We start from the raw sequence: 14,653 nt of genomic DNA on the forward strand, positions 1-14,653 counted from the left end.
CAGTATGGACCTGGGTTATAGTTCATATAGAAATTATGAAGGTTAATAGAAATGGTTTTATTTGAGGACATTTAAAATGAACGCTCTTGCAGAGCAGACTGAGGTCTTCTTTTGATGAAATTTACAATATTGAATACCCTGGGAAAGAAAATAGGGAGAAGAGACAGCACTGAAGGCCACACCAAAACATTTAATAATGATCTAAGTGGGTGGAGAGAATTGTATCCAGCAGGATTCATATCAGGAAGTCCACTGTATGTGGTCAGAAGTAGTTTCTTGATTAGCTATCTTGAGGGGCCCTAAGTATGGGTGGAACTTCCCTGCCCTCCAAGAGGGGAGGGATTTCTTGGTTGCACAGGTTGGGGAGGCGGGAGGGAGAGAGATGGGAAGATTAAAATGTGATCTCTCCCTGTGACCCCTTCTTCCCCCCACAAAATCCTCAGTGAAATTCTCCACAAATGGAATGCTTCAGAATGTGACTGCGGAACTGAAGTTTAAACTGGGTTTACCCAGATCTCAAAAGGGGCATGAAGGTTACAAAATGATTGTGGTCAAGAAAAAGCAAACGCCAAAAGTTGGCATGTTCTCTCCTTTGATAAATTAGGGGCTTGATACAGTGTCCCCTTTGTCCTGACCTTGCAACTGGTCAAGAGCTTGCCAGACTGACAGAAAGCCCCCTCCACTCGCTGCCACCCTGCAGAGAGATGATGCCAGAGTTCAGGGATAATAAATGTAGAAGGTGCCGCCTCCTGTTTCATGGGGCACAATACAAATTCCTGAGTCAGGAAACCAGACTCTTCAGATCAATGTCATTTTTGAAGGTTGGACAGATTGTGTGGTGGGGGCAGCCTGGAGTCTTGCGGTGAACACTGAACTTGGAGCCAGGGACCTCGGGGGGTCCTTGAGCAAGTCACTGCCTTGCCTCAGTTTCCTTATCTCTAAAACAAAGAGGAGGGACTGGGATGATCTCCAAAGAGCTTTCCATTTCGAGAGTTCGGTGTACACCACCCTTGTGCTAGGATTTCATCTTGTGCTCCTAACATTGCCCTTAATTAAAATTCAATTAACAACCTCAGCCAGGAAATCCAAAGTGAAGGGCTGACACTTCTGATTAATTTAGAGTGGCAGAAAAATAAAAAGTGAGGGGAAGATGTGACAGGAAGTTTCAGCATCTTGCTTGCCCTTTATTGAACTAACTGACTCTGAATTGACTTAAATCCCCAAATGCTCCATCTCTGTTTTTCATATTTCACTCAGGAGTGGTGTTAACCAGCTGCTGTGTTCCACCTCAGAAAGGACTGCTGCTTTTGGCAACAAATGAAAAGATTTCCCTAAATGATTCCTTACACTTTTTAAAAGCAAGGGTTTCAAAGGGGTAGCCTATGGGGAGACATGCTTAGCTGCCCAGGATTTTACAAATTGGGGACATTTTTATATAGAAACCTAGGTTATTGGTCTCTCTTGAAAATGATGTAAGTGCTGGGCTCCCATTTTCACATGGCAAAACAGCCAAAGCTGAGCAGAGGTTCTTTCCTTTAGTTGTGCAGGAAGACTCCCATTTGCTACAGACCTCACCACTCCCTATGGTGTTATACCCAACCTGGTTTTTTCATTTACCTAACTTGCCTGGCTCTTATGAATACTGATTGCCTTGGCACTAACTATCTCTATTCACACAGAAGAATATGAGTTGCTCGGGGAGTTGACTGGAGCCTGTCTTTCAAAGTCCCCATTGTATAGGTAGAGAAACTGAGGTCAGGATAGAAGAAAGGCCTTGTCCAATGCCACACAGTGAACTGGGTCACAGTGGCTAAACTAGGTCTCCTGACTCCTAATTTAGTGTTCTCTCACCCTCAGAGTGGACTGTACTCCTGGGCTTTGACCCATGAACTTGCCCAGGGAACTCAGTTTTGTGAGAGTTCAAGTGTGGTGATTTGCTCTCCCCTCCTCCAATTTTTTGTTGTGAATATTCCTGAAAGACATTTTTTTAAGGTTTGTGGCTTCTATTGCTTTTTCTGTGCATCTCCGGAGACAGATGCACATGCTATCTCCATAGCAACTTTCCGTAATAAAAACAAAGGCTCTTATTTCTCAGATCCAGGAGCACCCTGGTGAAAGAGCAAGAAGAGGTGAGACTCTTCCTGAGGGGCAATTATAATCATGATACCATCAAAACATGCATCTGAAGAGCTCGGTGTTTAGGACACAGACCCAGGATTAACAGACTTTGCCATTACCCAGCTGTGTGACCTCATGCAAGTTACTTAACCTCTCTGACCCCCACCTTCCTCCACTCCCATCTGGGGATAAGAATAGTGCCCCACTGGGTTATTAAGAGGCAGATCTGGTTATTACACCTAACCAGTTTCCTTACTGCAGAACCTGGCCCACTACAATTACAAAATGGCTTCTAAAAATTATACAACCACAATAATGCTCAGTCTTTTAACATTTCCAAAGGGAGTTTTCATATAGTTTTCTGGGGTTCTTTACTACTGTTGTGAAGTAGGAATGGATGCACCTTGTACCCATTTTGGGCATAAGGGCACAGGTTCAACAAACCCTCAAGTTATATGGTCTCTCAATGACTTTTACTCATCTAAATAATGCCTCTTGCCATTATTATTATTATGGTGCTTGTTGAGTAGATTGAGAATTTGGGAAGTTGTGGGTTAGGGATGGTTTGGGGTGGAAGAATAGACTTTAGATGTTCTCTGAGTAATAAACGCATGTTTTAGTCTGTAGAAAGCCCTGTTGAATCACCCACTTCTCATTTTCTGACTGAGTTTAAAAAAAGAGAGAGAAATGACTGTTATTGATTAAAAAATACAGAGTGAGGTGAGTCCATTTCCTTCTGCTGACATCCTATCAAGCAGCTCTCCAACCCCCCCTCCCTTCCTCTATGAAGGGGTGGCCAGCCAAATGTCATTTCTCCTATAATCCCCAGATAGCCATTTTAATTAAAATTTACAAAAACCATCCAACAGCATGTGGTCTTGACTACTCTTCACTCAGAGAATAAACTAGAAAAAAAAAAAATCCCATTGGAGAAAAGACTGGCAAAAATGCCCCCAACACAAGTCAGGGCCAGTAGCCGGATGGCAGGGTCATGTGCTGACAGTTACCTTTGTCGCTGTGACGAAGTGTTCCCATCTCTGTCCCACGGACTTGTCCTTACTGATTTTTTTTATTGTGTTCTTGCTTCCACCCGGGTCCCTGGGTAAGAAACAACTTAATGAGTTTTTCATTTCCAGAGCCTTGGTTTACTACTACAAGTTCTTTTAAGAAATGCAATAAATAGACGATGGACAGTGGCTGGTCTCTATTATGACGTTTTTCCGCCTCCTGTACTTGTGAAGGAGTGGGGGGGACAGTTCTCCATAGCCAGGTCTTATGCTTGAGGTTAGGAGAGATCGCCACCTACCAGGTGGGGGCTGAGGGGGGTGGAATATACTTGTCTGCATTCTGTATCTATTTGCATTTTAGACTCTAGTCCTCTCATAGACTCTAGGGCAATTCTGCACTTACTCCTGGGGGTGACTGAAAAGCATGTTCATTTCTGAACCTGCCTGCTGTGGTGCCTAAGGGTCCTACCCTCAGAGACACTTCTGAATAACACAGAATATAACCGGGTGGGACTGGGGGGATCTTGTGGGGCAGGTTGCACAATGAAAATGACTGGTGTGGAGTTTATTGACCAAAAGTCTATATGATACTATATGCAAGATGTTTTTGTGCATTTTCTCTTTTTTTATAAAGGTATCATTGATATATAATCTTATGAAGGTTTCACATGAGCAACATTGTGGTTACAGTATTCACCCATATTATCAAGTCCTCCCCCACCACACAACCCATTACAGTCACTGTCCATCAGCGTACTAAGATGCTATAGAGTCACTACTTGCCTTCTCTGTGCTATACTGCCTTCCCCGTGCCACCCCTACATTATGGTTTCTGTGCATTTTCACTGAATTATCTCAATGAAATCTTACGGTATAGTCATTGCCATCCCATTTTACAGATGAGAAAAAAACCTGAGAGCCTCAAGTCACTTACCCAGTGTCTTCTTGCCTGAGGGTTTCAGCCCCAGGCAAGTTCACATATGCATTTGGTGAGACCAAAAAATGACAGCAGAACGTTGCAGGTAAAAAGGGGCTCATACCAAGCTTTATTCTCACAGTGGCAGGTCAAACGCTAGAATTACCTCCGCCTCTGCCTGCAGCAAGCCTGGCTCAGTGTCTGCCTAGGCTCTAGCCTCGGCCCGGGCTGCGCTCCAGGCTCTGCCTCTGCTCCCCAGCCTCTGCTTTCTTCTCTAGGCTCTGCTCTTAGCACTGGGGGCATTCTTTTACAGCAATACTAGCAGTTATGCCTTATTGCCAATATACAAGCATGTGCCCGCACAGTAGGCTGTGCTATTACCTCCTTTCACTATACAGTGGGTATCAGGTGAGGATCCTGGCCATGAGCTTCCATTTTCCCTGCACCCAGATGCAGCTTTATGATGGAACTGAAGACCTTCACTTGCATGGGCCTCTCCAGGTTCCTGTACCTAATTTTGCATTATAATTTGTATTCTTTTTCTTAAAGTGCCCTCCCCCAGTTAAATAAACTGCAGGTTCCATAAAACCTGGATCCTCCCCTCATAGGCTGGGAACTTTCTGGGTCTGAGACTGAAGCCCCAGCAGGTTTTGTTGGTGACATGCCTTTAATCCCTTATCTGAAACCTGTGGGACCAGATGTGTTACCAAATTCAGAATTTTGTCATTTTGGAAAGAATGCAGCTGCATATACTGTCTATTAATATAATCCTTCTAATGGGTTATGGGGCTGCATCCTGTAATCAAACACATTAATACCTGAAATGATCTATGTGAATATTTACACTAGGTGGAATAAAGACTATAAATAGCTTCATGTCAAGTTTTGCCACCAAATCAGTTTCAGGTCAAATTTTGCTGCCAAGTGAGTTATGGAAAACCTGAATTTTCAGAACCTTTTCGATTTTGGACTTGGGTTTTGGGGGGTTGTGGCTCTCTGTTGATAAGCAGGCAGGAAGACTCAGTGTGCGTTCTCTCAGCTCCCTCTGTGTCCCTATCAATTGACGGGTTGATCTGTTGATCTCTCTTTCCTTCCATCCATCTATCTCTTCCTTTATTCCTTTTTATCTGCAGAAAGCGTTTTAGATGGCTGGGATTCTTTGTCATTTGGCTGGCTGCCACCTAGCACAGAGCAAGGACTTGAGGGAATGAGATGGCTGGACCAGTCTGATGGGGGAGGTATCGTCAGGGGTCTAAACTTCTCAGGGTGACTGCTAAGTGCTGGTGGCGGCAGGAGATGCTCAGATAATAGGCGGCCAAAGGTGACCAAGATGAACCTTATTTAAGGGTGGTATCTCATATCATGAGGCTCTGAGTAGCAAAATCAAAGGCTCTTACCAGTCCAAATGGGGAGGCGGGGGGTGCTCTCTTTATGGGCAGGACCTTGCTGATCATTGAATAGCTCACAGCCACAACACAAGAAATTTCCACAAGGTGCCAGGGTAGAAGTCAGGCTTGTGGGGGGATGGGGTGAGAATGTGCCGCCAAGCTTTCTGTAAGACTTTATGTTTGATTACACAATAAAAAGCCCTCTGAATAATTAACAGTGAAGTTCATTTAACGTTAATTAATTAATTAATCCTGCCTCTTCCCCGAATAATCAAATTAGGGAATATTTAAAATTCAGCCAGAGGAAGGAGCAGCAATACTTCAGTCCTGTAAACAATATTTAAGCTAGCACTGCTTTTGAAGTCTGATTTAAGGCTTACTAACTGGAGGCTTTTGTGTTTCCGCTTTGGAGCATTTCTTTCAAGATCATGGGGCTTTTTGCTTCTTCCCTTTGCTAATGCAGCCCCTGCTGCACCTCCAGCCTTCTACTTGAAGTTCAACAGTAACCCACCTTCCCCTTTTAAAATTCAGCCTGGTCCCAGACAAGCTTTCAAATCTTAAATCTTCAAGCCCTACTGGGAAGATGGAGGTTTTCCTGTAACACCGACTTTCAAGATAACCTGAAGTCTCTTGCAACTTCAAGCAGCAGAGGCTAAATGAGCTGGAAATGCAGCAAGATTCCCAGAGATCTTAAACAGGTCTCACATCCTTATTCTTGCAAAGCCACTGATAAGGAAGGGGCCTGGCTAGACAGAATCAGTCTCTCTGATGTTTCATTTTCAGTAGCAAATAAACCAAAAGGGAAGATCAACAGGGAGAGAAAAAGAAATAAGCAGCCTGGGTTTTGTTGTCCACAGTGGGCTGATTATACACACGGTCCCAAGAGGGCAAAGCAACGTGGCGCCTCTTGCCGTGGCTTGGTGGGAGAGCCGTTGGTGCCTGCCTTTCCCCAAAGAGTGCCGGCTCTTCCCGGCTCCTTGAAGTCAGCAGTAGCACTGGGACTTGCTTTGTTCAAAAATACGTGAGGAAAAGTGACACGTGGCACTTTGGGTGGATGTTTGAAGGGCCAGTCCTCAAAGCTGACGTCCTTTCCTGCCACGCTGACGGTGGAAGCTTGCGCTGAGATGGAGCTCAGCAGACAGGTTGTTGATGTTGGGGACATGCTGGGTGAGTAAGAAAGGAACTTGGGTAGCATTCAGCTGCTGAGATGTTGGGGTTGTTCATTACAGCAGCTTAACTTAGTTTACCTAACTGATGCCCATGATTTACTATCTATGTGATCTCAGGCCAGTGTCGCTGAGCCTCAGAACCTATCTTGGTGGTTAACAGTGGGTTTAAGAGTTGGGTGGCTATTCGACTCCTGTGCCTGCCCCGTGCTTCCTAGGCGTGTGTTTGTATAAGATAGTTACCTCCTCTGAGGCTCATTGTCCTCATCTGTAAAATGGAGGGAACATATTAGATATGTCAGAGGATTGCTGTGAAAAGGAAATGAAATGGGGCTTGTCAAGATCCTGGCATGATGCCTTACACAGAGAACTGAATACAGTTAAATTGTTACAACAACATGCTTTTTCCAGCAGAGACCTTAGTATACCTTGGAGGAAGGACTGACGGTGGGGAAGGAAACACAAGGGCAGATGCATAGGGGAGAAGTGGTTTTGATTTTCAGATCCTAATGTCCCCCTGCTGAGGCTCTCTGGGGGATCCTATTAGCTAGGAATCAAAGGCAGAAAGTGGGGAGCACACCCACATGTTCTTAACTGTACCTGCTCACCAAGCACATTTTGTTGCTTGTGGTCACTTGATGTCTCTCCACAGTGGCAATCAGAGTAATTTTCTCAAATACTTCACTCTCTCTTCCTGAACCCCCATTTGGGGCAAATCACCTGCTTTTCAGGTTGGAAAGTGCTGGCTGGTGTAGGATGCATTCCTGAGTCCATGACCGAGAGGGAGAATAGAGGTAACCACTGATTTTGTACCCAGGAGGGAATAAAGATCAATGTTCTCAGGCTCTCCCAGGCCAGGCTGCACTATCCTGCCTCCTGACAGGTGCTGCAATCGTCTTGCCACACGTTCTCTCACTCCTGCAGAGATGTCCACTTGAGTACAGGAGTGGAGGAATGATGTAATTAAATTAGTGCTGAGAAAGAGCAGGAGAAATCAGAGATTACACTAAAATGTCACATTCTGAGTGAGTCTTTCCCTGACGACCCAATTTAAAAGTCACCCCCACCACCTGTCACTATCACATCACCCCATCAATTTCCATGACACTTGACGCTGTCTCAAAGCATTTGGATTACTACGTGTATTGTCTGTTTCTTCCCCCCACTTCTCCTAGAATAAAAGCTCTAGAAAGCAGGGATGTTTTCTGCTTTCCTTACTGCGGTATCTACCCCTAGGAGTGCCTGAGAAAACGTAGGTGGGAGGAAAATACGACTTCCTGGGTTGTCATGGGGTGGCATCTGACAAGGGTTAAAACAACTTAAATATAATCATAACTATTGTGTGTGTTGTTCAGAATGATGTTGCATTTATTTCCCCCAAGAGTGTCCATCTGGCAGACCTAAGGTTTTAGGTGAATTGGTTAAATATGTTGATAAACTCCACAGTCATTAAGAAACTTTGACATGGAGAGACGTTCCCTGTTGTATATTAAGTTAAATAACAAAAATCAAGTTGCAAAGCAGTAAGTGTGGAATGGTCTTTTTTTTTTGTTTTTTGATTTAAAGAAAACTATGTATTTATGTATCATTTTATCTCGGTAAGTTGGGGTCCCTTTTGTATTCTGGGGTTTCCCCTGGCAAATATTAATTTGTAATGAGTTCTTTTTTCTTTTGACACCAGATTGTTCCCAAAATTAAAGGAAGACTTTTGGGCTTTAGCTAGAAACAGAGGAAACAATCATTTAGTGGCTAAGCACACAGGCTTTGCAGCTGGGCTACCTGAGTTCAGATTCTCACTTATTATTTACTAGCTGTGCAATTTTGAGCAAGTTACTTCAATTCTTTCCTCCTCTGTAGGTTAGAATGAGGCTCCAATGAAAGCGTTCAAATGCCAGCTATTTCCATCATAACACAGCGGTTGGATTTAGGCACCTGTATTATATTTGAAAAGTCGAAGTGTGCTTTTAGCCATGTATATGCTTTTCAAAAGTAGGTTCTTTGTTTAAGAGACAGCCCAGCCCTTGATCTAATCTAAACACACGTAATGAAAGTCACGGTGAAGTCATCTGGACTCCCCAGTTAGGAGTGGGTCCAGTGGTGTCTCTCTGGGACAGTCCCAGGCAATAAGACATAGATAATCTTGCTGGGGGTGGAGGAGGGGTCAGGGGAGCATTGATTACTTGACCAGGAGGCTATTGCAGCAACTCCTACCTTCACCCCATGGTGTGTGCTCTCCCCTGCCTACAAGGTAAATCAGCAACTCTTCATCCCCTCTTTGGTCAGGGGCCTGCCCTGTTCTTTCCCGCTGGGCCTACGGGCAATGGTGCCCGGAGTGGCAGTGGGTGGACAGGGGAGGGGCAGCCCTACGGCTCTGGGGTGGTTGCCCACACTTGGTCTTGTACTGCTTCTCTGTAAAGGTCCACTCATTTCTAGTCAGTCTTTGGAAGGTGAGTCCCTAACAAGAATAACACCACTACAGGTTCACAGCCCCTTTTCCAATTCCAAAATCCAAAAGGTAATGAAAACAAAAAAAACTTATTTGGCAGCAAAACATGGCCAGAACTGATGAGAGGCTATTGATGACCTTTCTTTATCATTATTATGAACTTAGTGTAAATATTCATTCACTGTTTTTCCTGCAGAAGTCCAGCGTTTGATGATATTGTGCTGCCCCATTCCCTCTGGGAGTGTGATGTTCTATATGGTATATGCCCCGTCTTTCCTCTCTAAATGCCAAAGAAGAAAAAAAATCAGGATTCTGAAACACAGCTGGTCCCAAAGGTTTGGATGAAGACTTGTGGGCCTTTACATATAAAACCAGCCTTACTTTGCCTAAACAGAAGCTTGCATCTCTTCAGAGAAGGGTAATTAGCACATTCATTATTGAGGGCTCAGTTTCTGCTCTGTTGTGGACCCGATCCTCTTGTCAATTGAAATAAACTCTCCTTCTAGCAGGGGAATTAATGAGGATGCTGGGAAATGATAATGAGTTTGAATTGCCACATGATGAAATTTAGGTCTTTTTTTCCCTAAATAAAGCAGAGACTCAGATGCAACTCATAAGGACATCCTAAAATCTGTCCATTCACCCAACCATCCACCAATCTATCCAAATATGGGCTCTTCCTGTAATTAACAAAGATCATCTTCTGTTTGCATCATGCTAGCTGCCATTTAGTAAAATTTTGCTGCTTAAAGCTGCATTGAGATATTGAACTGCCCCACTTTCTTGCTATAAAATCCATGAGGGAGTGGGATTGATCTACAGTTTTCATTATGCCTAATGGAAAAGAAACCTCTGGAATCTACAGGTCCCTGGGGATGGATGTTTGTTTCCTTTTGGAAATGCACCATCATTGGTGTCAGGGCTCAGAGCTTATGGTTCGAATGTGTTAATAAAGGAGATGCTGGTTACTTAGTGGTGGAAGCACAGAAAACCTTGGTATCTCCCTCTTGGGGTCATTCCCTGGATTGTTTATTTTTGCAGCTGGATTTTGGTTGACTTTGCATGGCTTTTTTTCTGTCTATATGTTTGTCCATTTACCCACTGAACATGGATCTCATCTGTCAGTAAAATTCTGCTCCGCAGTTTCTTTTTTTCCTAGCTGTCTCAATGCATTGGTAATAGTAGAGCTAGTTGCTCTTTAAAATAGGGATTTTAATCTTGAATAGCTATCATTTAGTGAGCATTCGTGTTCTCAGACATTGGGCTAAATGCTCTACTCCTTTATCTTCCTGAGTCTTTACGATAACTCTTTGGAGTCAAGAACCCATTTCATTGATAAAGAAACAGAGACCCAGAGATGTCAAATAACTGTACCCAAGGTCCCATATTAAGTGGCAGGGCCAGGTCCATGTACTGCCCAAATCCTTTGCCCTTAATTGCTCTAATCCCTCCAGGCTTAAAAAAATGCATTTGAAGATCTGGGGAAATTTGCATTATGGCATAAGAGGGAGACATCATAAAAAGGGATTTAAACATTAAAGAGAAGACATCCTTCTCCTTTCTTGCTAGCTAAAAAAGATGCTTTCTGGCACTTTCTAAGGTACTTAAACTCCTGCCTGGCCCACCCATTCTCAGATTCATGCACTTGTTCTTTCAATCAATCCCAAGCAGTGTCTGGAGTTGGTTCATGCTGGCTTACAAGAACTGAACTTGTGTGTCTCTTCCCACGTTCAATGACATCATGTTGGTAAGCCTAAAATCAGCCATTGTGGGACTATTTCCATCTGTTTGGACTATTTCCAAATTGACATTGCTACAAATCATGGCTTTTCCCCCTTGGAGAACTGTTTATTAAACATTTACCAGCATACCACTGATCCAAAACTAAAACCACCATCGGCAGCAAATGGTTCAGTAGAAAAAACAAACCCCAACAAATACGCTGACTTCCTGTGGGAATCTTTCCAGAACTGCATTTTTCTGTCGGGTCTGACTGAGGTTCTGGTTCCGGTTCTGCTCTGATTGAGCTGGATATCCTCAGGCCCCGAGTGGAATTCTGACCTGACAAGTCATAGCAGAACTTCCACTGTTCTCAGTGTGAGCACTTTGTCTTTTTTACTGAAGGTAACAATTTTTGGTCACATTCCGGGCACATTTCTAAAACCAAGCGAAGGAAATAAAGATGGTCCTTCTTATCTTCTCTATCCAAATTCTACGTTATGTTCTTGCCTCAGTTTGGGAGGATGGATGCCCAAATGTCAGAGGCAGAAACCTCACTGCTGGTAGCCGGCTTGGGGAGATGAAATGCTATGAGAAGTCCACTAGCTGAGGGGCCTTTTTCTTAGAATCTAAGCAGTCAACTGTGAAAAAAATTAGATGTGGCTTTGACCCAGAAATTCCATTTCTCAGAATCTAGCCAACAGAAATATTTTCAGCCAGGCACAAAATGTATATCCCACAAAAGGGATGTTCTGTGCAGTACCATTTGAAATGGCAAAAAGTTGGTAACAGTCTTAGTGTCTATTAATAGAGAAATGGTTAATTTAAATTATGGTCCATCCTTACCATAGAATATTCTGCCAGTATTCTATTTAAAAGACCGTAGAAACTTAGAAGAACATGGATACTTTATAGGCACCCTCATGGAAAGATGTCCATAAAACATTGTAAAAGAGAAAAACCATACAGAGAACAATATGCAGAGTCTGATCACATTTCTTAAAAAAAAAAAGTCTTTGTATATATTTATAAAGGAAAGGCATTAGAAGGTTCTGGAAGGAGGAGGATGTAGCTCAGACCTATAAAGAGGAAACCTTTTAGGGAGGAGAATGGATTGGTGATGGTGTTGGAGTGAAAGTTTTATACTTTATTTATAGTACTGATGAAGTTTTTGAACACTTTTAATAGCAATAAATTGTATTAATTTATTACTTGAGGAGGTTTGTCTTAAAGAAAAATACATAATGTATGAGAAATACTTTCAGGCTGTGGTTTTCAAACAGATTCTGCGGACCACAAGATACTTTGGAGGTAACTGGGTACGCTGACGAAGTCAGGGACGAGCCGGAGAGGCCCTGATGTCCCACGCCTCCCAATCTCCTTCTTTAGGTGCAAGCTCCCTTTTGAAAGATTTGTTTTACATTATTGAGGTTCTGTTTAACAAGGGGGGGGGGACTGCTTAAAAGAATAAAGGTTATAAACCAATGCATCAAGGGAAATTACAGTTCTAAATTCATCCCAACCAAAAACACAAAATCAGTGGAGTTAGTGGTCTTTCTACAGATGCATGATTAACATTTCTGGTTAGACTGGAGGTTCGTTTATCTGGGCTCTGGCAGAGATGAATCAGGGCAGGGATTTGGGAGGTGGATGGTCAATTAAGATTCAGAAGAAGGGGTTAATTAAAATTCAGCATTTTGGAAGAGAAGGAAGATTAAATTCACCCAGGAGGCAGGGCTGTGAGGAGGTGGCCCTATCAGCTTATTGGGGTGGGAGTGGGGGGTTCCCACATATCAGGAAAGGGGAACTATTTTATTTCACTCAGCCTGGGCAGAGCAAATCCAATTCCTCAAGCCAGGGTTCCTTCCCTTTTTCCCATTCTTGCAGACATGACCCTCCTTAATGAGCCAATGCCTTTACACACCTGCCTTTCCTTGTTCCATCTCGTGTGTGCAATGCTGTTCCTGCTAGAGTGGATTCGGGGCCTTGGCAGCAGCCCTTCCCTCTGCTGGGGACACACCCACCACTTTCCTTGGCCTGGACCACATGTTCTCGGGCTTTGCTCCAAGTGGAGAAACAGCCACCAATATATATTTTAAAAAAAGAAAAAGGAAAAACTTGGAGAGAAAGGAGAAAAACAAGAACACAGGGAAAGGAAAGAGGACAAGGGAGGGGGAAAGAGGGACAGAAGGAGAAGCAAAGAAAGAACAGTGTTGGAGAGACACAGTCCAAGAAGAGAGCTGGAGAGAAACCTAGCTGTGCATGCAGCAGTGTGCTGGTCTAGCTGGCCAGTCTCTGTGGTGTGAGTACTCCCGCCGTGGCTGGTAGATTTCTGGCTTCCCATGTGCTGTCACTGAATGTGGAGTTGGGAGGAGATGCTCACAGGGACCTGTACGCCCTGGCTCCAGCTCACCCTTCTTTGCATCCCACAGAGCACACAGGAGAATAAAGCACCCCACCCACCAAAGATAGCAGAAGGGGGGGAAGAACACACAGAAGCCTTCCCCTCCCTTGTTCTCCAACCCCCGGCAGGTCAAAGGGCTGAGACCTACTTTGGATTCCAGCAGGTGATCACAGGCTTCATGGTGTGGTGGGTGTGGTCAATAGTCAGGGCCTCCAGAAGCCAGTGGAGGGCACAGAGCTGGCGGAAGAGGGGCTCCCTGCAAAAACAGAGAGTGGAAGCACAGTGAGATCCCGTTAGAACATTCTTCACAATAATGACAATGGAGGTAGGAGTTGTGCTGGCCGCCACTTGGAGAGCTTTGCGTTGTTCCAGGCATATGGAAGTGTTTCCTGTACATCGTCTCATTAAACCTTTGCAGCGGGCCCATGACTGTTCACTGGCCCCATTTTACATATGAGGAATCTGAGGCTCAGTGGAGTTAAGGAACGTGGGCCAGGGCACTAAGCTAGCAGGTGACCCAAGATGCTCCTATAAGCTACTAGGAGTTTTTATGCGTAGAAGGGAGAGATGATGGAAGGGTCCCCCAGCAAGAGGTCTTGACTTGAGCAAACGAGGTGACTGAAAGAAATGAACATCTTACAGATAGCCAATGGTTTATCTGATAAAGGTACCCTAAGTGGACCAAGTGTCAGAGACATCTGGAAACACAGGGAAACTGCTGTATCTAGTATAATCTAGTGTAAACTTTTGTGATCTTTTTTCTCTCCCCAGATAAACATTGGACCTATTGTTTAATTATAGCTTCTTTGCCCTGAAAATGTAGCTGGATGTTGAAGAAAAAAATACATTGAACATATTATTTGAAAATATAACTTAAACGCCATATACAAATATGTCTTACCTATATTTTCTGATTTTGGGGGGCACCTTGTATTACGAGCCAAACATTGACTAGGGCACTTTACACACATCATTTGATTCTCCCAGCAACCTGCTGGGGTATGAATCATTACCCACATTTCAGAGAAGAGGATCCTGAGGGTCAGAGAGGTGGAATCCCTTTGCTCTAGTCACGCAGCTTGTTGGTGACAGAGACGGGGTATGAATATGTCATTTGATGCTCCCAACAACGCTCTCAGGAGAGTACTGCTGTCATGTGCTCTTTACAGGTGAGGGACCTGAGCTCAGAGTGATAAAGTGAGTTGGCAGAGGTCACACTCCTAGGATTGGTGCGGATTCAGCCCCGAGCTGCTTAACCCCAGAGGCTTTGCTCTCATGGGCCTGAGCTCTCAGTGTTCGAGGTGCTGACAGAGCCAGTGCATGGTCACCCTGAGGGTGAGGTCAGGGGAGGGTTAATCTGCTGCCTGCACTTTTCCTGGAACAAAATAGAGTCCTGACCAGCCACCCGCTCCCCGCATGATTTCCTCTCTTACTCTAATGGGTGAGATGCCTCCATTATGAACCTGTGTAATTGCTCTACTCTGAAGCT

At 44.2% G+C, this 14,653-nt stretch overlaps 1 protein-coding gene across 4 annotated transcripts in view; it reads right to left on the reverse strand.

The window, feature by feature from the left end:
* CCDC60 (coiled-coil domain containing 60) overlaps positions 1-14,653 on the reverse strand; it is a 150,495-nt gene that overhangs the window by 21,055 nt on the left and 114,787 nt on the right. For all 4 annotated transcript variants that reach the window (XM_057491457.1, XM_057491456.1, XM_057491455.1 and 1 more), the window contains 2 exons: positions 13,313-13,420; positions 3,126-3,216 (listed from right to left, as the gene is read on the reverse strand). In XM_057491457.1, coding sequence (XP_057347440.1) covers positions 3,126-3,216; positions 13,313-13,420 — 199 coding nt within the window. The remainder of the gene's footprint in view (positions 1-3,125; positions 3,217-13,312; positions 13,421-14,653) is intronic.

Source organism: Manis pentadactyla, chromosome 14 (assembly GCF_030020395.1).
Source record: "Manis pentadactyla isolate mManPen7 chromosome 14, mManPen7.hap1, whole genome shotgun sequence".
Lineage (NCBI taxonomy): Eukaryota > Metazoa > Chordata > Mammalia > Pholidota > Manidae > Manis > Manis pentadactyla.